Here is a 26901-nt window from a genome sequence, read left to right on the forward strand (position 1 = left end):
TAATAAAACAGAAGTAAAAGCAGAGAAAAGGGGTACTTGATGCTGCAAACTCTTCTTACCATGCAGCAATTAACAACAGTCCGATGTGGTCTCGTTAGCGTCAGTGTTTTGCTTCCCCACTGTTCCTTGTCCCATCTATTTAGATTATATATTTTTGAGGGTGGGGACAGTCTTTTCCTCAGTGAATATTTCTACTTGGCGGTGTAAGATATGTAATAATAATTAGTAAGAGTCCCCTGGGTAATTTGCTGGATTGTAGTCTTACAAAGTAATTACAGATGCAATTAAAATGGAGGACATTTTTGGCCTCTGTTGCTCTAGTTTTGGCCTAAAATTGATTGCACCTTACATTGCAAATAATCCCATTAAGGCTGAATGCGTGTGAAATAATAAATTGTAATTCATCGTGAGTACCGAGGTGGAAACGGAGCCCGAATTTGAGCTGCCTAGTACAACTGGGCACAACTACTGGGCAGATTGTGCAGGGCCAGTTCCATTTTTCTTGGCCAGAGTTAATTTATCTTGCCTTTGTGGTTTTTATTGTCATAAGAAGTAAGTTGCAGTAGGGTGAGTGGTTACAAACAGATGTGTTCTGCAGACGATTCCTGACCGACTGACTTCTCGTGGCCCAAGGGCGTGTTTTCTTTGCCTCAGCCATGCTATTTGTCTGCACTTTTTACCACCAATTCTTTATTTACTGGAATTTTAAGGCAGTAGCAGGAGCATGAGTCTTTAGACTGATTATTAAAAGTAGCATCTAGAATGTATTTAAAACTGCATCTGCAATTTTACTTTATAATGGTTGGCTTAAAATGGTGTTGTTTTATCTGCAGGAGGTCTGGCTCTCCCTTATCTCACTTCTACCTTCATGCAAAGCTTTTAGTCTAAACACTTCTAGGTATGATGATATATTCCTTTGCCGGGGAGATATGAATTTTAGGGTAAAGCCTCAGTATAATGCCCTTGTCCTTTTCCATATGAACACCGGTATTTTTTGAGAGGTGAGAAGTGTGGCGGGCTGCAAGCCTGACAGTGGGAGATGGGTAATGAGATCAGATTCTCCCAGGGTGGTGATGGAGACGTGGATGAAGGTGTGGAGTGTTGTCTCTTCAGCCTTCCTGAGCCAGTCCATGCCTCACCTCTGCGCAGGAAAGGGTTTTGGAGGCCTAAGCCCCATTATCAGAATTGCACAATTTGAATGTCAGGAAAACATAGTTAAACTGGGTGAAAACCAGACTGAACCACAGCAGCAGTTACTCAGGACCTCTATAGTCTTTCTGTGGAATAACAAGGTGGTTCCTGAGCTGCAATGTCAGTTCTTCTTCCCCAGACAAACACTGTTCCCTCTCTCCTCTATAACATTCCCTCTAGAAATTAAAGTTTATAATTTTTAATCTATTTCAGCCTTTTCTCAAGCCTGCCAGCAGGGTGTTGTCTAGAGGTAGAGGAGAGGGAAGAAGGTAGCACAGTGGGTTGAAAAATTAGAGGCTGGGGGGAAAAATGACCAAATGTTTACTTGTTAACGAAGGCTGGCAGCTGAAAGCTCTGGCACATGGAATCAATTAGCAGTGGAAGCAAACAGAGACCCAACCAAACCCGTCCTTCCTAATTAGTAGCACTGACTGTGCTCCGCAGGTGAGGTATGTGTGCAGATGTGCTTTGCTAAATTTGGCAGATCACTTTCCAGAGGATGGTTCAACTTATTGGCAAAATACTTTACCTCCAAGGAATGGATATTTTATGGCTAGGTTTAGCATCTTTTGGCTCACCTCTTGGGTTTGTTTTTTTTTTATTTCTGATTGAATCCAGCTAAATCATGGGATAAAAGCATGGGTAGATCTAAACAAACGGAGGTGGAAGCTGTATTCATGAACCACATAGGATTTGTTTTGATGACCCTATTTATGCTGTAGGTTTTAAACCAAACTACATATGCGATTTAACCAAGAAACCTGAACATAAGCAGCGGCAGAGTTCATTCTTGGCTGGTGTGAGGCAGATCAAAGCTTCCTGGCATGTTGCTGTTTGGCTGGTAGCAGGGCAGTGCAGAGCTGAGGTCCCCTTGGCACATCAGATGATCCCAGGCATGGAAATAGTTACCGCTCTTAAAAGTCATGTGGCTCATCTGTCTCTTTGTGGTGGGGTTGGTGGAGACAGGAGTTTTGGAAGGCTTGCAGGGGTGTGCTATGTCTTCCAACCTGCATCAGAATGGTGCTTCAAATAGCATATGGCAGCTCTCCTTGCATTCCTGCTGCTCCGTGTCTTTGTGTGACCCTTTCTTTTCTCTTTGCACATAGTTTGTTGGGATGTTGTTTGGTTTTTTGGACTGCTTCCTCGTATTTGGTCTCCACGATGCTACTTTATGGTCTCCCCAGAAGCTGGAACATGAATGGTGAGAACGCTGGAGCAGGGAGAAGGTAGCTGCAGTGAATTTACAGGGTGAGCTACAGTAGTTTCAGCCTTCACTTCCCTTGTTAATGCTAAACTCACGTGCCCTTGTCGTGGCTCTAAGGAGATGCTTTCTTCCCTGTGCTGTGTTCAGAGGATGTCTTTATGGCTAGAGAAGGATAGCAGCGTGGCGCAGGGCCCGGGAGCCTGAGCTCCGTCCTGTCTGCTCCCATGCACGGGAGCCTGGGCTCCAGTTTCCCAGTTGGTGCTGGAGCTATGTCCACTTCGGGGGCGGAATATATGTAAGTTTGGCATAATGCAGCTTTTCAAATGAGACAGCATAGGAATTGATCTCTTAAGGTTTTTTAAATAAATAAAATAAACCCATAGGAAAAAGGTCAGTCCCATAAAGATGTAATTTTTTTACATTTCTTTATTTCAAACAGTGCAAGGCCCTTACCTGCTCAGCAGTCCTTTTTGTTGTCCTTCACTTGTGTTGAAACCAGGTGCAGGTTTCTGTACTTCCAGCGGGTCACCCTTGGCTACAGAAGGGCTATTGAGAAGGAATTGCTCTGAAATGCCTGGAGAGGGTCTGCAGCTGCTCTGGCTCACTCAGTTGCGAGAGCAGGCATGGCAAGATTGGGGATGGTACTGGGTTGTTGGAGAAAAAGAGCATCTCAACTCTGGTTTGTAACTCTTACTGTACTAAAGCTGATACAGGGATATCAGAGTCCAAGGTATCATTTATTATCCTTGTTTTATAAATTACAAGTTGTTTATAAATCATGTTTGGAAAACGTTGGTACTTCTGTGTGGATTCTGGGTGAGGTTTTTTTCTCTTTTTTTTTAAAGCTGGAAATTAGGGTTATAAGTTTTCAAGGTGAAAAATTGGGTGATAAAGTAAAGAAAGCATGCTGTTCTGGGCACTCTCACTGAAGCTCCAAAGCACATGCAAAACCCTTTAGGACATCAAATAGGACTAAGCATATACTTAAGTGCATTGTTGGATCAATAACAGCAATATTGCTCACGAAATTTGCACGTTTTCTTCCCCCGCTCACCATTCATGACTGTGATATCAATCCATCTGTACTTGCTGAAACTTCTGGTGGGAAAGGAGGGATGGAAAATGGCTTATGTATGTGTGCAAGCTGTGCTTTTTTTCATATTATCTGAAAGAGTACTTCTCTAGGTTTTTGTTCAAATAGTTCTGTGACGAAACACTTCATTTTTCAGACTCAGATGCTTTTCTAAGAAGATTCATTTTTGACCTAACCTTTTCTGCAACAGGGACGGCAGTATTTTTACAATTTGTCATTGTATTTAACACAAAGAAGGCATGTGATGCTTAATTGAAAGAAGTTTGGATGTTTTTATATGGCCATGTGTGCCAGGTTTTACTTTAATTCCTTCATTCTGTAGTAATGCTAAATCTGCAAATAACAATTTGACTGCATACTATGCCAAGCTATTTAGAAAACAAATACCAGAAGAAAAATCTGTTTTGCAATTTTTGTTGCACAATTATGTATACAGAATATGGGCACTCTGGCTGGTTCTGCCTCTTGACTTCAGCATCAAATGGATCTGAAAGACAAGCCTACACTTACTTGTATTTTTTTAAGCTTGCTTTGTCAATTCTGTGCACTTTTTTTCTTTTGAAATACTTGACATGCATTATTCAACGTGGAGCAATTGCTGTTGGTGTCAGTATGATGCATGAAAAACTTGTGGAGTAGGTACTGGTAGTTCTGGAGTTTAATACTAGTTCCCTTAACACCAGTCATTTGGAGTTTAGATAACTAACCTTAATTATTCCCAGAAAATTATAAGTATTCAGAAAAGTACAATGTAGTAAAGTGGCTTCGGCACAGAAGCAACTCAAATAACTAATGCAGACATTTGACATCCCTTTAAAGCATCTATCTGGGACCCGACACCCAACTTGCAGCCATTATAGGTGTCATAAATGTTGGAGGACAACAAAACATTATGGGTAATGGCGTGCTCCTCTTGATTGCTTTCATTAACTACTTCCACTTTAAGAGCATGTTTTATTGCAAAATTAATTCTTTGTGTCTTAGTTAAACATGTAAGTGTGTGACTGAAGTTTTAGTTTTCCATTAGAAGAATCACTTTTTTTTCCCCCAGCACTGCAATTTTTATGTTGTCACAAAATTGACTTTATCTTGAATCACAAATCTTACAGCTTCCTTACAGGTCATTAAGTTTTGAATTAAAATAGTTCTGATTACAAGTGATGGAAAGTATTTATATCTTGCACTGTCGTTGTAGAAATTGGATCAGATTTAGAAATGGCAGAAGTTCCAGCATCTTGCTAGGGAGTGCTTTGGGTCTCTCCTGCAGAGCTTCTTCTGAACGTGACAGTTTTTATGGGGTATGATTTCTGCGTGGGCACTGGGTGAAGTTCACGAGTGCGTGCAAGTGTTACGGTGGTTACAGGTGGTTCCCTGCGACTGGGATTAGCAGTGTTGCAGTCTCAGGCCTCGAGGAGACGTCCCTGGGCCTCCTGGCTGAGCCCATTGAGTGTCAGGTTTGCGCGGGGCTTTGTCAGTGGCTGGGTGCCTTCTCCAGAGCTACCGTTCTTCAGAGGCAGGAGGAGGTGAGGAGCTTGGCACCAAACGTTTTTTATGAAAGCTATAAAAATGAAGTTAAGGTGTGCTTCTCTTCCTTGCTTTCAGTAAACGAACAGTAAGTGTGAACTCCACGGACGTGGAAGTAGATTTTATACCTTCTTTCGTGTCCCTTCCCTTCTGCTGGGAATAGGTCGAAATGCTCTCCAGTGTAGCACTGAGTGCCTTGTTCATCTCCTGCAGCAGACGGGACAGGCGAAAGGCTGTGTCCTTGCTGGCTTCACAATGTCACATAAATCTAAAGAGAGAGGTAGCAAAGTGAGTATGATCACCGATGGGGATAGTCAGCCTAGAAGTGAGGCAGCACCACTCTCAGCCTTCACAATCCGGCGTGCTGCCGCTGCCTTGCCGAGCACTTGCTTTGCAGTGTGCTCCGTGGGGAAAGGTGGCTGGTGTGTCAGCTGGGCAGGGAACGGGTTTGTGTGTAAGACGGGCACTTTGCAGAAAGCGCGTTTACGTAGCGAGCAGCCACAGCCTGTGCGGCTGCTTTTCTTTCAACAGCTGAAATAAATATATGTGCACACGTGTGTATTTTTGACACAACTGTGTCAAGAAACCAAGAGATAGCAGCTTATGAGCTATGATGCTGGTTTGGGCTTAATACTAGGATCAGCTGCTGGGTTTAGAGTAAACTCACAATATTGCTGTGAGATTGTATAAACTGATTTAAGTCGCATTGCCATGGTGCCTGTTTTTTTGTCTCTCAGCACAATAACACCTAAGCATAATCCATACATTAACGTGTACTTAGGGTAACCTTGGAAGGGCTGTATTATACAAATGAACACGGCAAACTCCCGAAAACCAAAGTAGTTTATCTTAGTGGTCTTGTGGCAGAGCTAAGACAAAAAGTGTTTGCTTCTCCTCCGTTCCAGCCCGTGCTGCAAGCCCAAGGCATCCCTCTCCTTTCCTAGACCATTTGCCCCCTCTGAACTTTCAGAGCAGTATTTTCCTTGTATTGTAGTTACAATTTTTCTCTCTTTTTCTGAGAACCGAAAATTAGTGGGAAGTACAATAGGTAGGGCCTGGATTCCTCAATTCTGAATTTTATCTTTTTTTTTTTTCCTTCACGGACATAGATAGTGAACGCACTTAAGTCATCTTTGTGCCGTTAAATGCTTGCCGGTGGCTACTGACACTTTCTCTTGAGGCGTTGGTACGGTTCCATTGCAGGCTCTGAAAGTTCATTTCAGTCCCTGACTGATGAGGTTCCTGGAGGTGAGGCTGGTTTTTTTGGTAATGGTATTAGTTCAGCCTTGCAAAATATTACTTGCCCGAGGTGAGTAATAGCTTTTGATGGGTAAGTAAAGTATCATCAGTCATCATCATAGCAAAGGACAGGCAAATGATTTTTGTGTCTGAACTGGTAAGTGTTCAAAGCAGTTCCTGAGACCAGATTAGTTGTGCCCTGCAAGAAGTCATGAATTATTTTTTTTTTGTTTCTGTTTAAATTGCAGTTCAGTTCTCCACTAACGTCAGAAGGGTGACTGGCAGATCTAATGCGCTGGGTGTTAGACACCGCTGCCAAATCTTACAAGAAGCTGGGGATGTGCAGGGCTGTGAATGCCAGCTCGCTTTGAGTGCATATATATTACACTGAATTAAATGACCAGCTTTGCTAGGTTTCCCATTCAGTTTTGGGGAAGAAGGGTGATTTGTAAGTCGGTTATTCCCAGAACAGCACAGTATCAGATGGTTTTCTTGATGCCAGCTGCTTCTCAAATGCAATTTTGCCTCCTGCTACATGGAGGCTTAGCCAGAAGGGCTGCAAACTTCAGTGTTGTTACTTGATTTACAGTCTTTGGGTTTATTGCACCATTGTGTTTCTCATATTTACCCTCATATAAAGACACTGACATCCTCACATGATTGGAAACCAACCTGGCAGCATCTGAAACGGGATTTCTGTTGAAATGTTTCTCTTCCCATTAGGTCTGATGGTGTGGAGAGAAATACGGTGAACCCCCATCCACCCATTTAGCCTTCATGCTTTTATTTGTTTGTATGAACTTGCGCATTTTTTCTTTTTTTTTTTTTTTTTTTTTTTATGTCCTAACTAAGGCAAGATGGATGTTAAAAGCCAAAGCTGGTTTTCTACAGTAATGATGAAGCAGTTTCCCGCGGCTGCCCTGTGGTTCAGTGGCAGAAACGAGATCAAAACCTGAGTATTTCTGACCTCCTCTGCCTGTGGATCCCCTGTCTAAAGCTAAAGCACAGAGGCCTGGGTGGTAGCATATTAATTATGAACCATTATCTCTGCCAGCATGGTAGTCATTTATCATTTCATAAATGTGAATCTATGACTTGGGACTAAATGACTCATCTTAGTTTTGCTGTATCTTCTTTTGCGTTAATGTTTCTGAGTCTTAAAATGTTAAAGATGAAAAGCAATCACAAATGGGGAACATTCGTGCTTGACTACGGCTCTTCAAAATGTTTCAAGTTAGTTTCTGCTGTCTTTTTAATTGCACAGTTTGCTTCCCTTTATTGGGCTATCTTGGTTTTATTGTAGATTTTACTGATAGGGAGCATTATAAGAAAAGTAATTTATTTATTATATTTTTCTAGGAGTTTTACTAGATTTATAAAATATAGGGATGAAAAAGGCCCATTATTGTATCAGGTCTTCTCTGGTTAGTACAAGATTATTTTCTACATTGTGATTTTTGACAGTTTTCCTGGCCCAGTTTTAAATAAATTCTACAACTTAATTACTTCTGTCCAAGTATCTTCCAAACCCCTCATCCCAGACGGAGCTCTGTAAATAGCCTTGGTGTTCGAGCTTCTTTATTTTTAAAGCCTGAATGCAAAGAGTAACATCTAAAAAGTGATGAGTTTGCCCTCGCTGAAACTGGCATCAAAACGTTGGCTACAAACAAGCGTTTATCGACATACAAGGCTACATCAAATATTAATGTATGGTGAGCCTTCGGCTACGGTTGTGCAATACCACCCTACATAAGGCTTATTTAGTCCGATTCATAGATCTCCGTACAGCTGTGCGCGTGGTGCGGATGCGGATCTGTTCTGTGTACGTAGCCAAGGACACCAGCTGCGGATCTTCCGCACCTGCAGTTCGGTTAAAACCAGTGGAAGCTGAACTGGCTTCCGCAGCTTGACTGCTGCTCCGCTTTGCTCCCGTTTTCACCCTCCTGACTCATTCTGACTAGCCTATATGCCGCTAATCTTCACAATTATGCAGGATTGTAAGTAGCTGGAATTTTATATTTTGGGGAAATAAAAAAAAAAAGGAGGAGGAACTCCGCTTACGGGGATTAGATTGTGATACTCAAAGATACTTGGTATTGCAGTTTACAAACGTCTGTCCTGCTTCTGACCCAATTAAGATAATCATAAAGAGCTGTGATGCTTGAATTAGAGTTGCAGGAATGCTCAAATGCCATAAATTATCCTGCATCAGATCTGTGGGTTTGCCTTTGGCTGAACTAAACTTACACTCTCAACCTGTAGGTAGAAGGTCTAGCATGTGGAAGGCTTCACATCAGGAGCGGAGTTTGCCTGCCCTAATTTAAGTGCTCAGCGGTTAAAAACCTGCCCCAGCTATGTATCTTAAGGCACTTTCTGGTGCTCAAGGAGAGTAAGGATCTGCCAAAGGCAAATCAAGCACATGGTCCTTGGATGATGCCTGCTCTTCCTCTGAGTTAAGAGCTCAGTGACCTTGTTGAACTCAAGCATTCAAATGTCAGAGGGAAGACCCCCACCGTGGGCAGTTTTGCCCCATTCCCACAGGAATGCAGTTAGACCTGTCAGTTGGGCTGTGCTTTTTCGAACTTAACACCAGTGGGTTTGCTCACACTGGAAAAATTAGTAGAGCTGACAGTTCAAGGGAAGGTTGTGAATCTTTTTTTCTTTCTTTTTTTTTGAAGCAAACAGTTATGTTCATAGATTGAAAATATTCAGGTTACGTTTAAAGGGCAGGAACGTACAGTTAATTTATGGTCAGTGCTTGGTTAACATCTACTGCAAAAATAGTTGAGTAATTGGATATGGGGAGCCCATATAGCAGTATGGCTTTTAGTCGAGCCTTCTAATGGAGCCCATTAGTTTATTTGCTGGGATGTGAACGCAATACGTGGAGCTTAAGCATTTTAAGAGCTTTATAGCATTTCTAGCGTAGAGCCTTGACATTATAGCAGTATAGAGGGATCTGGCAACAGCTGTTAGATGCTGCTGCTCCCCCCTAAGTTGTACAGACTTGTCACTTGTATGTAGTATGTGAGTTTGTGCATACTGCTGTGTATTTGTGTTTCTGTCATTTTAAATCCTGGTACTCCTAATATCCGGACCATCTGATATCCGGATCCTACTGAATATCCGGATCCTACTGAATCCAGAGACCCCAGGATCTTGCCAGTGATCTGTAATTGGCAAAAAAGTCATACAAATCAAGTAACTGCTAAACTTACTGGTTTATCTTTTTGTCCTCAAACTGCACATATGCTTAACGCTCTTAACTTCCTACTCATATTTACTTAAGTGTCATGGGCAAAATGCAAGTTGGACGTTTTTTCCCATCTTTTGAAACTCGTATTGCTCTGAAAACCCTTCGTGAAATGTAAGCAACAGGCCTGTTTATTCTGTGCCTCTTTTTTTTTGTTTTGTTTTGTTTTCACACCCTAGTTTTCTTTCTTAAAATTAAATAAAGAGCCCAAAGACTAAGCAGAAAGATGGAACAGAATGTCTCGGAGAGAATCATCAGCATCCCGACAGCAGACTGCGATATATTGAATGCCTTAGACTGGAAAGACGGCATTGGTACCTTGCCTGGTAGCAACATACAAGTAAGAAACCAAGGAACACAGTACATGAGTGGCCACCATGCATTTGGCAGTGCAAAATATTTGCTATATCTTCTGCAGTTTGCAAATAAAAGTTGTGCAGTGAAAACACTTTGTTTTAAACAATGGGGTTGGCAGTACCAAGGAAGTGGTGAAATTTTAGTAACGTTTATGAAAGCCTGGTGATACTCCCTCTCCCCTTCTAATTTCTTGCTCAATTGATTTCTAAAGGCAGGAAGTATTTTAAATAATTGTTTTCTGCTGATAGAAGTTATGGGCCTGATCTTCCTAATTCTCAGTCATGTCCATACAACATACTCAGGCAAGAAATCCCATTAATTTCAGCCCAGCATGAGAAAGACATTTTCTCAGAAAGACAAATTTTCTCAATTTGTAGGGTTGAGTCTTTAGGTTCTTTTCATATCAGTGGTTCTTTTTTGCAGCTTTTGACAGCTGTCTCCGTTTTACATATTCATGATAGTGACGAATACAGCTCTCGTGTAAATCGGAACCAAGATCTGATGGTCACAAACATGGTGTTCTATTTTAGAGGGGGGAGGAGGGTGAGTGTCTGTTGACTGTTTCCCAAATTACCTTCAACTGTTATTTCAGTTCGATTGCACTTCTGATGGCTGAAAATGAATACATAAAATTGCCCTCAAGGCTGCAAGTTCTGAATCTCTGGCGGGGGGAAATCAATTTCAAGTGAAATAAATTGGAGCTGAAGGGACTTGAGAGCTTTGAAAAATCAGATTGTTGGTATCACATCAGGCATTCAGAATCAGGACCCCCACCTTCTGGAGGTGTTGACAGTCTCCCCTTCCTCCCCTCCTCCTTCTCCCTCTGTGCAGAAAAGTCTCCTACATGGGCTGTCAGGCCTCGCTTAGGCTACAAGGAAAATGCTTCTGCCAGAAAACGTCGAGAGAACATGGATGAACTTGCATGCTTGGAGTATTTTGAGATCAGCAGTTTACACTTCCATAAAACTGACATGGAATTGGGCCCACTGACTTCCTAGGAGGTGCTTTGGATGATTATTTTGCAGTGGCCTAACTTTTGCCCTATATTTAATCAAACTCATCATACTTCTGCTTCTTAAAAGAGCTTAACAGTGTATTGCTTCAGGTTTTCTGTTAAACAGCAGTAACGTTCCTTTGCAGAAACAGCTTCACTTTTATCGATTCCTCTTAATAGCAGAGAATCAACAAAGCACCATGTTATTTATTAGACTGAAAGACACCAAATAATATTGTATTGTTTTATATTGGATGATCAAGTATAAGAGCACTGAGTACCATGGTTAGTGAGTGTAGTAGAAATGTTTAGCTGGAACGTGGTAACTAGCTGCACAGGAAGCCACTTCATTCTTAAGATGCCAGGCACTTTCTTTTTCCCCTGCAGAAATGTCAAACACTTAATTTTTTTTGCTTTTGCTGTTTAATCTTTTTCTCCCCTCTCTTCCTGCTGTATTGCAGTTATTGCATGCACGATTAAATATATTTTTCCTTAATTCCCTTAAAAAAATTCTCAGGAAGGACAGATTGTTTCTGGAGGGTTTGTGTAGATTTCGTATTAGCAAACATGCTATATTGAACCCCTTTGTGTAAAGGAAGATGCAGTCCTGATGGTAGCACAGTTATGCATTTCCAGAACTTAGGAATGAGGGATATTGCCTTGAAGAGTCTCGGGATGAAACTGGAGGTTGTCTCCATGGATCAGCCAGTCCTCAGCATCAGATCAGAGACTATTAATAAAGATGCTCATTGTTTTCTAACGCAAACTTATGTTTTCTGGGGCCTGGGCTGGGCTTCACCAGTTTGTGTGGCTGCAGGTATGCCATCAAATTATTAACGGAGGAAGTAACAGCCTGCTGTCTTCACTGATTTAGGCTGAATCAGAACTGTTAATTTGTATGCAGGAATGTCACTACCCCCGAGACTAATCTGCTAATACAAAATGACATTGGCACCCTTCCCCACCTCCAGCTGCGAGCTCTGCTTCGTGCTCGCTCTGCCACTTAGTGGCACGTAGAGCTCTGGAGGTGCTCCTTCCACTGACCTTCTGCTCCTGATGCTGAGCTGTCCTTATCAGCCACAGCCAGGAACCCCTGGGATCTGCACCGTTGTGCTGCTGCTCTTCTGGCATTTGAGGAAAGTGATAGGTTTCTTCTCTAAATGAGATGGTCTCCTGCAGGAAACTTAGTCCACTTAGAATTATCATTGCTTTGAAATGGATTGTTTCTCTTTGTGCTGAAATAAAAATGACGCTCTGTCTCTTCAGGGCTGCAGAGGAAGAAGTGAGCTTTTTAGAAGCAAGTCCAGCATCTTTGAAGCTTTAAGAAATACAGGCTTCAGATAAAGAAGAGGGAAGAGGGGGAAGAACATTTGGGATAAGGCTTTGATAGGGTGCTGGAGGCAGGTTCCGGAGTGCAGGAAGCATGCAGGAGTAGAGGAAGAGCGGTGCTTCTCAATGCAATGAGGAGCCCTGCTTCAGAGGTGAAGGAAATGCTTTTCAACTGGGTTTAGCAGGTTTGAGTGAAGAGCGGATGGCTGAGAAAAGATCTCAAACTAATAAAGTGCTATGAATAAAAGCTTTGGAGCAAAGCTTGCAAATGCAACCCACCTTTGACTTGTCTCTTTCATTCTGGAGTTCAGTAGCTCCATATTGGAGACAGTAAAGAAGATCAAGGAGTGAGTAATCTTTAGAGCTATTTGCTCTTCAGAAAGGTGATTTAAAAAAAAAATTTTTTTTTTTTTTTTTGGTGCTCGGTTGCCTTTGCAGATCAGGACTAATAAAAGATGCACATTGACACTATTTGGCACACTTTAATAATTTTATCTGGGCCAAGGAAGTGTTCCTTCATAGCCTAAGAAATGTTTTAAGCTTAAAGGATGAGAGTCTGTGAAGTCTGGCACATATCATTTATTTTCCATAGCTACCCCATGGTGTGAGTGCTTCGCCATGTGTCTAGAGGGGTTTTCTTGTTCTGCATCTGAATTTACTCTTGGCCTGTAGTAGGACAGGCAGCGTGTGTGCAGGGTTGGTAGGCAGGTGCTGTATTGGATCAGCGGATGGATGTGCTAGCAGAGCCTCCACAGGAAGGTCACCTACCCCAGCAGCTGATGGAGGGTTTCTTAGGGGTCAAAACTTGGGGGAGCCGGAACTGGGAGTTCGGACACTGTGACTCCTGGCCGTACTGGTACACGTCACCTACCCACCTGCACTGCCTGTGGCTTCTGTTAGGTGTATTTCTAGGTTGTTAGGAAACAGTTGGTTTGGACTTGAGACTCTCCCCTCTGTCTTTGGATCAGGGCCCCACTGTGGCTTTCACTAATAAGTGGTCCTGTGCAAGGACAAGCTTATCAATTGAAGAAAGGCTAGTTACTTCTCAGTGTCTGCTGTTCTTCGATGGTATTGCCTTTGCCTATTCCCACATTCCTCTGCTCCTCTGGAAAGTTATTTCCCACCAGACTGTCAAGTGTCATTGAAGAAGGGTTGAGAACCACTTGGCCTCTTGCAGCTCCAGATGCTTGCGGCGCTTATGCAGTCCCGGCTGTTGCTGTGCTCTGAGGTCTTTAAAGCCCAGCCAGCACCAGCTGGGGACGTACTGGACAAGTTCTCCACTGGAACGTGACCTTTCTGTCAAGAGCTGGGTGATTCCTGCTTGCACTGAGTTAGGGAAGTTGCTGTATGGCATAACTGCAATAAATGTAATTGTGCTTTTTTGGATGAATTTGAACCGTCAGAGCAGAGTTTTGGGTTAAACTGCTTTTCTGAGGGTGTTTATTCTGATGTGTTCATCAGAGGTCTGGGTTTTATAAGGGGAGCACATCCAAAGCAGGTAGAATTAACATAGCTTTCTTTTGTTGACAACAAAATGCATCGTTGGACTGTTTTTGGGGCCTGTTGGTGGCATTTTGAGGAAGAGTTGCATTGGGTGTTTCTCACTTTTATTGTTACTTATTTTTAATGCTTTTTAATGTACATACAGCCATTTCTTTTTGTCCCATACGTAGTTGCTCCTCAGGGAATCTGTATTCCTTCCTGTCCCCTTCCTAGCCCTTTTACTGCTTATTCGCTTGCTTTCTTCTCTTACCTGCAGTTCCGTTTAAATGAGTTTGGACTGCTAGAAATCATTACTGAAGTAGAAGCAGAAGCCATAAAAAATCTTTCAGCCTCAGCAGTAAATGCCAACCCAACCAGCTTTGCTCCTGCTGCTATCAATGCTTCCGCTGCCTCTAGCACTGATTTGGAAGGTGAGCTTTTTGCTGTGGAAGAGAATATACAGTTTCTGAAAAAGCTTCTAGAAACAGGTCTAACTGAAATGTGTGCTTCAGTAGCGTGGTGCTCCCTGGCGCAGCATGTGGAGTGAGTCACTGTCTTATTTCGAATATTTTAGGAGTATTTAGAGTGAATATAATTACTGCGTAGTCATAACAGTACCTGACGCATGCATTGTGCTCGCCTTTGTGGAAGGTAAGTGTGGTTATATAAATGACCTGGGCTGGATTTGTCGATGTAGTCAAACATCCCTCTCACGCTGAGTTTTAACTTACGTCCTAGGATCTCTTTAAGTGGTGATTCTGGGAAGATGGAGCCCCTTCTTTCCAGGGTAGTGGATCAGCAATGACATCAACGTTTCTCCTTAACACTGGTGATTTACTTGTCATGACAGCAATTAAGTCTGCATCTGTATTTAAACTAAACTGCCTGGTTTGGGACTTTGAGACCAGAATTATCTGGTCATATATACCTTACTAAACACTCTCAGCCTCCAAAACAGATAGGTTGCATCCACTGGGCAGCATCTCAGCTCCATGCTAACTCCTGAACCATGCTTCAGAATTACTTGGGATGGTGCTAGGTGCCCTAGGCCAGAAGTGGCCCGGCGCTGTGCTAAAGATGCATGTGGCTGAGTTGCAGAACCTGGCACTGTTTGATTTACTCGTATAGCTGTGCCTTAGCTGACTTCTCTCGGGGGTGACGGGAGCTTCCAGCGTGATTCCTTTCGCTGGTTGCATGCATTACGCAGTGTGGAGCATGAATGGATGGCACAGTGCTGTGCTAACCTGGCATTCCTGGCTCAGGGTGAATCCCCAGTAGTGTCAGTTATCTTTGCAAGAACATCCTTGAGAGTTTCCTCTAACCAGGCTCATGCCAAGAAATACACTATAAGCCATAAGAGTTTCGACGTTTCCAAGGCTACTGTAATTGAAATTAGGGAAAAACTGAGCTTTAACAGGATAATACAAGCATGTTACTGGACATGCACATCAATGTAACGGACAAGAAATATCTCAGTTCTTTGCAGACCTGTTCTTACTCTGTTTATCCAGAAACCAGTAGCTCAAAACAGAATATTTGTATGTTAACCTCTGAGCTCTTTCAGTCCAGACAACTCGGTTGGTTAGGCTGGCCAGCCTCACTTACTTTGGTAAATCACTAGTTTCCTGTGATTAAATTACTCACTGTTTCAGCAGAGCTCCCTCGCAGATGTGCCTGAGTGTCTTCCAGAGAGTCCTAATGGAGACCAGTCCTAGCTAGGGAGTGAGTGATGATTAAGAGCTCTCATCCCAAGAGTATCATTAGCCATCCAGCATAAGGTCATATTTTAAAGATGCTCTTGGTTAAACGTGACAGCATGTGGTTATGGCATAGGGAGCCCTTGATAGGTTTGCCTGACGCCTTGTGCCGACACAGATCTTCTTCTAAGGTGGTGGCAGGAGACTTGAGAATTAGCTTGGGACACAGAGGCACTACAGGACAGCAGCTGGAGCCTGTTCAGTGCCTCATTGTCTTCAACATCACCGGTGCATCCTGATGCAGTAATTGAAAGGGCGTTAACTCTGTACAAGGTCTGTGTTAGCAACGCTGGATCCCTACATCACTGAAATCATATACCCCCGTGGAGGGAATTTCCTCTTTGGGAAGAGAACAATCTCTCCTCTTGTTGCCTGCCTGGACAAGCGTCTGCCAGTTGGCTTTCCCCAGGATTTTGATGGAACTATTTCTGATTTTGGGTAGGAAGGCTTTGTACCTGTCTTCCCTGCTGGCTTTTCTCATCTCAGATTTCATTGTAAGCTCTGCAGATTCACTTACACTTACAGGCATTCGCTTACTCTCCTGCTGATTGTGGGTTGTTCTCCTCGTCTGCAAGAGCTGAGGAGATGTCAATCCATCACACAAAGAACCAACTCTTACATGGACAGCTCAGCCCTAAGAATTTTTCACACCCTTTTAGTCCAAGTGTATTCCATAGATCAGTGTGACTTCTAATTGAGCAGATCTCTTCAAGCGCTCTTGGTTCTTGTAAGTTTTCCCTGTTTTGTCTTTTCCCTGCCTGCAATCATTGGTCCCCGACGGTACAGGGAGAGGCTTTAAGTTGTGATACAAGCAGGCATGCATGCACTCTGTGCGCAGGCCATCTATCTGCCCAATTCCAGCCAGCACCATCTGACGTCCATAACTGGGCTATAGGGAGCAATCCATGTAAATGAAAAATGTCAGTCGTCTTAGCAGAATGAGTGCAATTACTGGTAAGGAGACTATGAAAATGGCTTTAAACAAAAAATAAAGTGACTCATATCTCAGCGTTCTGGATTGTGTGATGTGGTGTGGTTTTGGTTTTTTTTTTTCTTTTAAAGTGTTTAATGGTGCATTAAAAAATGGATTGATTGAACCAGCACACACAAACGGTGCCACTAAATGCAGAATAGGAATGACGTATACGTAGGAGCCCCTGTTCACAATTTGCACGTCAGGTTACTTGAGCAAAGTATGCATCAGGATAGTGCAGATGCCTGGTAATGGGTATCACTGTAGTTGTATTTTGTTAAAATATTAAACATAAATTAATTTGCATTAGGAAGAACTCAAATCATAGGAGAAAGTAAACATAAATGATATATGGAGTTATTCCTTACATTTTCATGCTTTCATTCAGATGAAACGTTGATATATATCCCTTGCTAGATATAGAAATAATTGTTTCTATTCTCCCATCAATAATGTGCTATTTTTAGAGGCTGCCTATGAAGAGTTTTCATATGTACAAAGTATATTTAAAGGCTGAAGTTTTAAAACCTAACCAACTGTATTAAAAGTATCCAAACAAGATGGACTTGTTTGATATTTGTCTTTCAAGTTAGAGGGTTACTAGGAATAAAGAAGTATAAAACAATTTATAACTGTGTCCTGGTTATAGCCTTGAGATTATATCCTCCCTTATCACTTTTACAGGGGGCAGGGTTTCTCCAAAATTATTGCAGATAAAAGGGGGTTTTCTTTAGTGAGATGCCAGCACACAGATAATAATTACTTCCCTCACAATGGGATACTGAGGGTCACTTAAGGAAAGTTTGTAAAGGACTTTGACAAAACTAATTGCATGAAAGGTGTTTTAACACTTTAATTTAATAGTTGTCTTTTTCTTTGCTTCTGCAGTGCCCAGAGAAGACGTGCCCTGCTCCCATTTCCAAACCTGTGAGCAAATGGATTGCTTTGAGAATGGAAAGTTCTGTACTCAAACGGGCTCCCAGCAGCACAGAGACAGGTAAAGAAACCCCATATTCTTCCTGTTCTGTGTTTAAAAATGTTTAAAGAGAACATTGTGTTAAGAGAAAAGTGTTGCTGTGAGTACAATGAAATCCTCAGAGTAAGCGTTACCGTGGCACTGCTGAAGCAGAGCCACCTGCGCAGCTCTGACGATGACCTTCCTGTTACCCTTGAGGCTCCCATGCCTGACAGAGGAAAGCTCCCCTCTAGAGCTTGGTCCTCATTTCTCTTCCCAGCCTGCGGAAATGCTGGTTGTGTGCTTGATGCCTCAGTTCCCAATCCTACAGATAAGCATGATGTCTTAACTTCCTGTAGAGTTGTAAAAAGGCAAAATTAAAGACCCTCTCGAGCTGTGCTGGTGGTCAGAGCAGTGCCGGTACTTTGGATTTTAAAAGATATCTATCTGGCAGATCCTGCAAACATGATTCACTTCTTTAGGTTGTCAGCCCAGGCATCCTCATTCTTCCAAAGAGGTACAGAGACATGGGGAATGCTGCAGGAGTATTCTTGCACTTTTAATTTTATTTTGTTTTCAATTTTGGATATTTAGTGATACCAGAGACATTCCAGATGATTGCAGAAACAGGGGAAGTAGTAGAAATCTTAATACCAGCAGTGGCTGTCAGGTGAATGAGGCTGACAGACCTGTCAAACGTCTCAGAAGGAAGAGAAGGCTGCTTCTGGAGTCTGAGGATGACGAGGAAAATGCAGATGAGGATGAGGTAAATGAGGCTGCATGTATTTTCTTTAAAGAAAGAGAACTGTGAAGAGCAGGGACCATTCTGTGTCTCAGTTTTCACTGTGCAATGCAAACTGAGCTGAGGGAGGTTGTTTTGTACCCATGAGAATGGTGTGGATCTGATCCTGATTTACATCAGTAATGAGAATATCTGTTCTGAAGTCTGAGGAGTTGTAAGGGTGAATAGCTCATGTGAAGTTGAAGTCAAGATTTCAGACTATATCTTCATAGGTGTAGTTATAGCCCTGTGCATCAAGTGTATTGCACAGTAATAAAAACACATGCCTCCAAAAATAATTTATCTAACTACAGTCAAGTACTGTTCTGTGATAGTGAAGATCAGTGTCAAACCGCAGAGTTTGATTGCTTTTTATTAGGTACTTGCATGTACACTCACTACACTACTAGAGACCTGTATTAATGGTGGATGAATAGAAGTACCTCAGTCCTGTCCTGATCTTTTCTTAACTTTCATTAAGCATCTTACTCCCTTTAGGGGCCCTTCTTTGTGCAAGCCTGCACTCTGCTACCATGTGTGTAGCATCTCAGGCCTGAACCATTTTCTTTTTATTCACGTATTGCACGTGCTTTCGTAATGCAGAGACGCTGGGGTAGGTGTTCATTGGTAATGCAAGCTGCAACTTCTGATGTCATGAACAGTTTAACTCATCTTGTTGCTCAGCTTTTCTCTGTGATGTGTATAAGATGTTTTTAAGTACATGTGTTTTCAGAAGTACTTGCATTCTGTCTCTTTCCCCTTCTCCTCACTTGAAACTGCTCCCCTGTCTCTTCTGGGGCATGTTTGGCAGGCAGCTTTGCATTTCAGATTTGCCCTTTTTGGTTTGCTTTGAGAAATGACAACCCTGGGTGAATTAACATGAGTTTGAAAACCACATAGAAGAAATGTGAGTGGCAGTCTGGCTCCAAGTGTGTCACAGGGAGACCGCATTTTCTGGGGTGTTCATCTATGACAGTAGTTGCTTGAAGCTTCTGCTTCCTTCAGGGCTTCATAATTTTTTTTTTTTCTGTATCCATTCCCTGGTATAGATGGACATAAGAACCTCTGAAAGGAAAAGGAAAGTGGAGCATTACCATAAAGTTCCTTATGTGAGCAGTAAATCCTGCACTGCAGAAGGCAAATCCTCTGTATTGTAATGGAGATTTTGGGCCCGTGTTGCTCTTCAGTAGCCATATTTAAATGAACTTTAGTAGCATATATTAAATAATTTGTAAAGCACTTTGGGATACTGCAGGATCAAAGTTATATACATAACATACCCTACTAATGTTCTTGCAGGGTTATTCAGAAGACAATAATGCTAGCTAATAGTCCTGTTAGTTACATGTTACATCCTTATTGTACCTGCATTGTGAGATGATCAAAGAGGGAGGAAAAAACAATATTGCTAAACTTTTTTTTAACATATCTGTGTCTAGGAGAAGAATAAATCAAATAATATGAAAAGCCGCAGAAACACTAAACCAATAAAACAAGGTGAGCTAAGCTCATAGTCTCTTTTCTTTAATGTTTATAGACTTTTTTACTAGCTATTATAAAATGAGTAATAGTAAACAGAAGAGGAAAGGACAGTAGAGCTCATTTCACATTCTGAATAGCTTATTAGGTACATAACCCTCTTACCACAGTCAGTCTTCTGAAATGTATTAGCAAGAATATACTAGACTTGCCTGCGTGGTGGGCACAGTGTAGAGGATCTAGAAGGAGACAGCCTGATCCAAAGCTCCCTGAAGCCAGTAAGAATATTTTTTCCATTGACTTTGGAGAGCTTCATAGCCACAGACTACAAATGCTAAACAGAAAATAAGTTGTAAACATCATGTGATTGATTATAGACTTTGGGTTAAATTTATTATATACCTTAAAGGAGTTGGCATATGTAAACTGGGGGGAGATTTTTAATATGCATTTAAAACGTATTTTTCTGTGTGTATGACCATGGTCCTACTAGAATGAATCCAAGCACCTGCCCAAGTTGTTGTTTTCATCGTCTGTGTACTGGTAGCTGCGTCTCTAGCAGATGCATTGTGGTATTAGCAGGTTATAAATATATGTGTATATATATTAAAAAAATCTTGTGAACTAAACAAAAATTCACTTGGTTTTTCATTTGTTTTGTTTTAGGTGTATTTCAGCTGCAATTGTATGCCTCTCTGTGCTGTCTTTTAGTTTATATCTAACCCCTTATTCCTCTGTGAAATATCAGGAGAAGGAATTATTTTCCACAATTTTAAGTTGTTATATCTTGTCCAAACTTTACAGTGGCAACTTTCCATGGGCAGCTTGCCAGCAATCCGGGTGCCACAATTCATTTGACCTGTGATATAATACATTTTTTTAAAATGAGAAATGAGCACGGTTTTCCTACTGCTGGAATTCATACCTTTCCTCAAAAGTTGGGTAACACTGCCTCCTTTGGGGTACAACAGCAAAACAGCATTGGCGTGTACATGGGAGGAGAAAAAGAGAGGGCAGAGCGGGAGGCATCCGAGAGAAACATTCATTTTTCTCTTTGTTTTTGATTGCTTAGTTGTTCCTGGAAAGAAGAAGGTATGGAACTGGGTTTCCTACTTAGAAGAGGAACGGATGCCAGCTGCTCCCCTAAAACTGTTCAGAGAGGTTGGCAGCTTTTTCAGCTCTCTTGCTATGTTTTTCTCAGGCAACATCACAGAATTACTAACTCCGTGGAGGTAGGATTGGAGACTACCCTTAAGCCAGCAGTTACGTTTTTGAGTTGTTTTGGTGCAAGCAGGCAGTAAAACCCCCATGTTTGTTTCCAGCCCTCAAGCACTGTGGAAACAAGCATCTGCCCTGTGAGTCTCATCCCAAACCAGGGTGTAAAAAATGCTGGTTGAATCTCACTCGGAAATAAACAATGACTGTTTCGATCTGCTTTGGGTAGCTCTGGATAAATGGGCTGTTAGGCAATCTCCGAGTAATGTTGGAGGGGAACAGCTTAATGTCTTTCACATGTCCTGTGCTTTGTCTGTGGTTGTACAACACCCCTTCCATCCTTCCTCTGTAGAAAACTGCAAGTCAGTTAGCTCTGTGAGCGTTGTAGATGGTCTCAATGAGAAGCGACTGTTACGAGAGAGGGTGGAAGTTGTGTTCCTTCATAGTCTGATGCATTGAAGGTGGAAGAGGATGAGTTTAGCCTTGGTGAAGCTGCGTCTGCACTCCAGTGCGCCAGCCCACATTAAAAGTTCAGCTCCCAGTGAGCTCTTCAAAGACGAGGGCTGTTGGCACCTTGCAGAGTGAGGTGAGAAGGAAAGTCAGGTAACTGCAGTGGGTGCAGTAAGCCATTTGCAATTCCAGTTCAGATTACTTTTAAGCCTGTACTATACTTCAAATATGTAATTTTGATTAAGACTGCAAATAAATGAAAAAAACAAATGTTTTCTGGAATGACTGTGTAAATGAGCTCCAGATCAAACATGCCTTGTCCCTTTTACCATTTGAAGATGAGAAGTTACCTTTTGGGAAAGTCTGGACTGCTGACCTCGTGCTGACACAGGCAAAGTGATTTTAGCTTTCCTGGCTCTTTGTTTCTGCCAGCCCTCCTACACTGGGCTATGAAGGGGATTCTTTTGTGTTTGAACAGAGCTCATTTCTGCATCTGCTGAAAGATTTGTTCAGAGCTAATTGCAACAGGCTCGTGGTTCAGTGTTTTTGAGAGATTAATTAGAATAACAAGTAAATCTGAAATATGGTGATCATGCCATTATTGATCTCTGTGCCTGCACCTGTGTATTAAAGCAGCGATCATTTAGTGATAGTATTTTCTTCTCTGAGTTGAAAATTTGAAGCCTTAAGTATATCTGATGACTGCTCTGCAATAGATTTTGTCTTTAGGAATTAAAAACAAATGTTTCCTTCTTCCCCCCCTCACAGTATCAATCATTCCCACAAGGCCGAAATGGATTTAAAATTGGAATGAAATTGGAAGGGCTGGATCCTGAACACCCCTCTCGATTTTGTGTTCTCACAGTGGCTGAGGTAGTTGTTCTTCCTATCTTTGATTCCAAAAGTCCCGTGTACATTCAGGATTTTTTTTCAATAAAAAGTAAACACGTAAGAATAATAGTACTTTAATTAATTAATGGTTAGGAGGAGTTCAAGGTGACACTGAAGGTTAATGATCTATGCCTGAAAGCCTACTGTCAGATTTTTGCAGTTGTACCTCAGAATAGTAAACCTATTAATTGCATGCAATGAACAAATATGAAAAAGAACAATGCAATTAGGCCCTAAGACTTAGTAAATATAAGCAAGTTAAAATGCTTTTATGCTTCTTCAGTTATGTGAAATCTGTGTTGATCTGGTATAGACATAAAAGTTCTTGGACTGCATTTGTGCTCCAGATATGCCGCACAGTAATGTGTGCATGGGTATGGAATAGGAGGCCAGTGAAATTACGCTGACCAATTTTATTTTCAGCTGTTTGGAGTGAGGAAAGAGGAGTGTGGAAACTGGGGGATGAGGAAAAATAAAACTCGACTTTTGAGAAATAAATGAGATCTTACATTTACTTTTATCTATAAATCCAAATATGGAAGGAGTGTTTGATTAGTGCTTTTCTTTAACTTCTTTATGACCCTTTATGATAATCAGAGCTCCCCTCATTATAGGTTCAAGGGTACAGAATGCGATTACACTTTGATGGTTATCCAGAGTGCTATGACTTCTGGGTTAATGCTGATTCCTCAGACATCCATCCTGTTGGCTGGTGTGAAAAAACAAGTCATAAGCTGCTCCCTCCTAAAGGTATGAAAAAAAAATAGAATGGTGTACAAGAAACCATAAATTCTACTAAGAACTAGTTGTCCTGGCTCTGCATGTTTCATTTTTAGTATGATTTCATTGTGGAACTCAACCTGAGTGGCTGAAAGGGAAGATGTGTAACTAAGATAGTGAATCACAAAAGAACAAAACAGCTTCCTTTTGATATTCCCAAAGATTGACATTGTTAGTCAAATTAGAAACTCTTTATTGGATGAGCATGTAAAGCAAGGAGTCTCTTTGGGGTTCAGAACTTGCTTCTTTCCTGCATTCAATTTCCTAGAAACATTTGAAGGTTGAGATTAATGATTGGACATTATACTGAAAAAGAGAGAGATATTTTAGCTGAAATGCATAACCCCTGAAGATTGTAGAAGGGCAGTTATCATGCAAAGTTCGTATTCTTCCCAGGTAATTTCCATTTCTAAAAAAACAATCTGAATGTAATGGGGCTGCGTAAAACAATCTCTTTATCTCTCTTTCTAGGTTTCAAGGAGGGAGAATTTAATTGGACTTCCTATTTGAAGAATAGCAAAGCTCAAGCAGCTCCAAAGAGCCTTTTTAAGACCCTCAGCACTGTAAGTGGTGATATTGAATACAAGATGATTCAAATAGGTCTGATGCTAAGTGAGTTTTGACCAGAATATTTACGTGTTTTTAATATGCTCATGTCAGAGGTACAACCATGGTACAATCAGATGCAAGCTGTCTCCTGCTGTGATTTATTTTTAAGATGGGAAACTAGTACAATTTTTCTTCCTTCCCCCAGTCACTGACTTTCCAGAGAGAGAATTTGTATTTCCCTTCCTCCTTAATACTGGAGGAAAAGATTTACTCTACCATTTATTAAATATATTACAACGGTCTGTTTTGCTGTGTCCCTGCAGTCAAGATATTTGTGTCACTTTCCTCTAATTTAATCATTTCCAAAATAATTTCTGGTTTCCAGCAGCATACTCATGTGCGCCATGGGATTCATTATGAGGCTATGGATCTTGAGCATTTTTCATCCTTCACCTACTGTTGCTTTCTTTTTGGTTGTTAGCCTCAGTTCCTGTATAACACTCACTCCCATTTGTGTCACTCAGATGACACAAAGTCCACGGTCTGGCGGATTTGATACTGCAGGTGGACAGAGCACTAACTACATTCAGTAGGATCAGGGCCTAACTGTGCAGCTCTGCTCTGCTTCTGAGTCACCTGTTTTCCTTGAAGACTCTAACTTTTCCGCTAATAAGACAGGACCTGCAGTGCTCACCCTTATCCTCTGCCAGTACTCATCACTGCAAGACATGTGCATCTTAGCCTTTGAATCTGTAGTGTTGTGTGCCTGGAGATTCTGTTATTCAAGCTACATCAGCTCTTTTTTAGAAATAGTAACAATCATTGCCAGAACACACGGAAATCTTGTCTGTAGATGTCTTCCTAGTAACTATAGTGCATTTTGGTCTGTGGGTTTCGGGGTTACAACCTGCAACAAATGAGTTTAGAAGGGTAATTTAAATGGCCTGACCTAGAATGTGGCTAATCTCCCTTTGCTGACATCCTGTTCCTCAGCCTGTCACACCCTCTGGTTTTCGTCTGGGAATGAAACTAGAGGCAGTGGACAAGAAGAATCCATCGCTGATGTGTGTCGCAACCATCACGGACATGGTGGATAACCGCCTGCTAATTCATTTCGATAACTGGGATGAGAGTTACGACTACTGGTAAAGAGATTCTATTTCTAATATATATCTGCAAGTAGACTGTGGTTTATTTCACTCTTCCACTAAGGATAATATCTAATATTTTAAATGTAGTCACTAAAGTTGGGATCTTAAATCAGTTTTCAATCATCTGAATAATTACTTTGGGTTTTTACAAGGTGCCAGTTGCCCAGTAGCTTCTCCTGCTGTTTGAGTGCTCGTCAGTTGGCTCAGTGCAAAACCAGTGGGGTTAGCTTGTGAAGCATTTGAGGTAAAAAGCATTGGAGGTGATGCAGCTGGCTGATTTGGGTCGAGTCAGGGAATGTTCATGTTATCCGTTCCTCTGGCAGAGCTAAAGGAAGAGTAAGCTCCACTAGTGACACCACCTGGGATGAGTAACAACCTCTCTTCCAGGACTCGTAGTGGGTGTTGGCATGTCTCTCTGCAAACTTAAATTTGGAAGCAGGCAGTACTGAAGTCAGTAAAAATCTTCTCCATTTGCTTCAGCGGAGTTTGGCTAAGGCCCTTTGAAAATAAAAATGATTGCCAACATTTAGGCTTTTAAGTCCTGACCTGCGCTACAGTTGTTCTGCATCTGAGAATCTTGATCCCCTGCCCTCATGCTGGGGCCAGGTGGAATATTAGTCAAGGAAACGTTTTCCCTTTTTGGTCCGTGTTTTCCAACCTACATGAATGGAGCATCTTTCTTTGAATTTGTCTGTAAAAGCAATGCAAGGCACATGCTTATCAAATTAATGCTGATTCGATCAGTATTCTGTGTTCTCTCCCTTATCTCCTTTTGTTTGGTTTTTTTTTTTCGGAAAAGGCACCTGTTTGGTGGCAAGTTGGTCTTTTCTTTCTTTGCCATAAATACGTCATGCAGAACTTTCTAACGCTGGTGTTTCCATTTGCAGGACTTTAGATCTTGTTCCTTTACCATTTTAGCCTGTGAAGCTTTGTTTCCACAAAGCTTCCATGTTTCCATGTTTTGTTTGGAATTTGAAAATTTTAATGGGAAACACAGGCAAACAAAGCTTCAAAGTACAGGTTGGCTGAAAACACACAGGTTTTTTCCTAGATCTGAAAGACTACTTTGGTCCCTTCCTCAGAGCAGATGTGACAAAAGGGGCTGTCTCAAATTGGCCCGTTGCCTCCTGCAGGGACTCAGAAGATCTAAACATGCAATAGAATTGGGAACCAGGCAAACTACCACTAGGTTTCAGCTAGAATTGATGGATAACATGCAATTCTTGGCAAAGACCTTAAAAGTAATTTCCTCTTCTTCCACAGTAATAGTGTTTCAGTTGGAGATGAGGGTTTGTTTTTTGTTTCTCTGCTTCCTTTGCATTTTAGCTTGGATGTTCTATGTCCAAGCTGAACTGTGGTTGGTATGGTCGGGGGGGGGGGGGGGGGGTGTTTGTTTCTTTTTTTAAAGCACCAGACATTCTTCTTTGTATTTCCCCATCCTTTGGGGCAGCTTGAGTGCCTTGAAAACTTGGCGTTATAAATTCTAACGAGGTAATGCTTGTCTTCTACACCATGATCACACCCACTGAAGGCATCTGCTAACCCAGCAAAGGCGTATCAGACAGAATTTGAAATTCTGCTTTTCTTTTTGCTTTAAAATTGACTGGTGCCAACTTTCCCTCTTTGATTCAGGTGTGAAGCTAGCAGCCCATATATTCGTCCTGTTGGGTACTGCCAAGAAACTGGAACCCCACTGACAACACCACCTGGTATGTTGAAAGTGAGACTTATTTCCTGCCTCAGTCAAAGAACCTGCAAGCTTTATCTTCCACATAATTACATATTTGCAGGCTACAGGTTCCATTCAGTACTCTCTTCTCTACTGCTTGAACAATATTGTTGTTCCTACTTTTTGCCACCGCATTTTATTTTGTTTCATAGCTCTTTCAGAAAATGGAATGGGGTTTGGTAATCTGTAATTACGTTTGATTTCAGAAGGGAAAGAACTTTGAAGTTCTTGCAGCGTTTCCTTTAAGGTGAGCTGGAAGAAAGAGGAATCAGTATCATGATTTCATAGATGATAAGATGGAATTTCTGGAAATGAAGGAGTAACTGAAGCCACATCTCTTCCTGCCACACTGGAATTCAATAAATGAAGAGAGTGTTGGCAAATGAAAAAGGACAGAACCTACAGGAAAATCAATGTTGTTTTCAGGCCTTGGAAGTGCTCATTCACCTTAAAAATAACAAAAATTTTAAAAATATGTCTGCTGTTTGCTAGATTGATGGCCCTGGAGCAAGAATTTCTGTAATT

General features: G+C 41.7%; 1 protein-coding gene across 5 annotated transcripts in view; it reads left to right on the plus strand.

Annotated features, from left to right (window-relative positions):
* The window catches only part of LOC140662050 (lethal(3)malignant brain tumor-like protein 3), a 52402-nt gene that overhangs the window by 1212 nt on the left and 24289 nt on the right, over nt 1-26901 (plus strand). For 2 of the 5 annotated variants that reach the window (XM_072885067.1, XM_072885065.1), the window contains exons 2-10: nt 17285-17393; nt 17946-18117; nt 19572-19629; nt 20684-20772; nt 22045-22149; nt 22782-22917; nt 23419-23510; nt 24490-24641; nt 26280-26356. In XM_072885067.1, coding sequence (XP_072741168.1) covers nt 17332-17393; nt 17946-18117; nt 19572-19629; nt 20684-20772; nt 22045-22149; nt 22782-22917; nt 23419-23510; nt 24490-24641; nt 26280-26356 — 943 coding nt within the window. In that variant the 5' untranslated portion in view covers nt 17285-17331. Of the gene's footprint in view, nt 1-2297; nt 2440-17284; nt 17394-17945; nt 18118-19571; nt 19630-20683; nt 20844-22044; nt 22150-22781; nt 22918-23418; nt 23511-24489; nt 24642-26279; nt 26357-26901 lie in introns of those variants that run through there. The other 3 variants (XM_072885066.1, XM_072885068.1, XM_072885069.1) reach the window with 3 other exon arrangements.

The sequence above is a fragment of the Ciconia boyciana genome, chromosome 21 (assembly GCF_034638445.1).
Source record: "Ciconia boyciana chromosome 21, ASM3463844v1, whole genome shotgun sequence".
Classification (NCBI taxonomy): Eukaryota; Metazoa; Chordata; class Aves; order Ciconiiformes; family Ciconiidae; genus Ciconia; species Ciconia boyciana.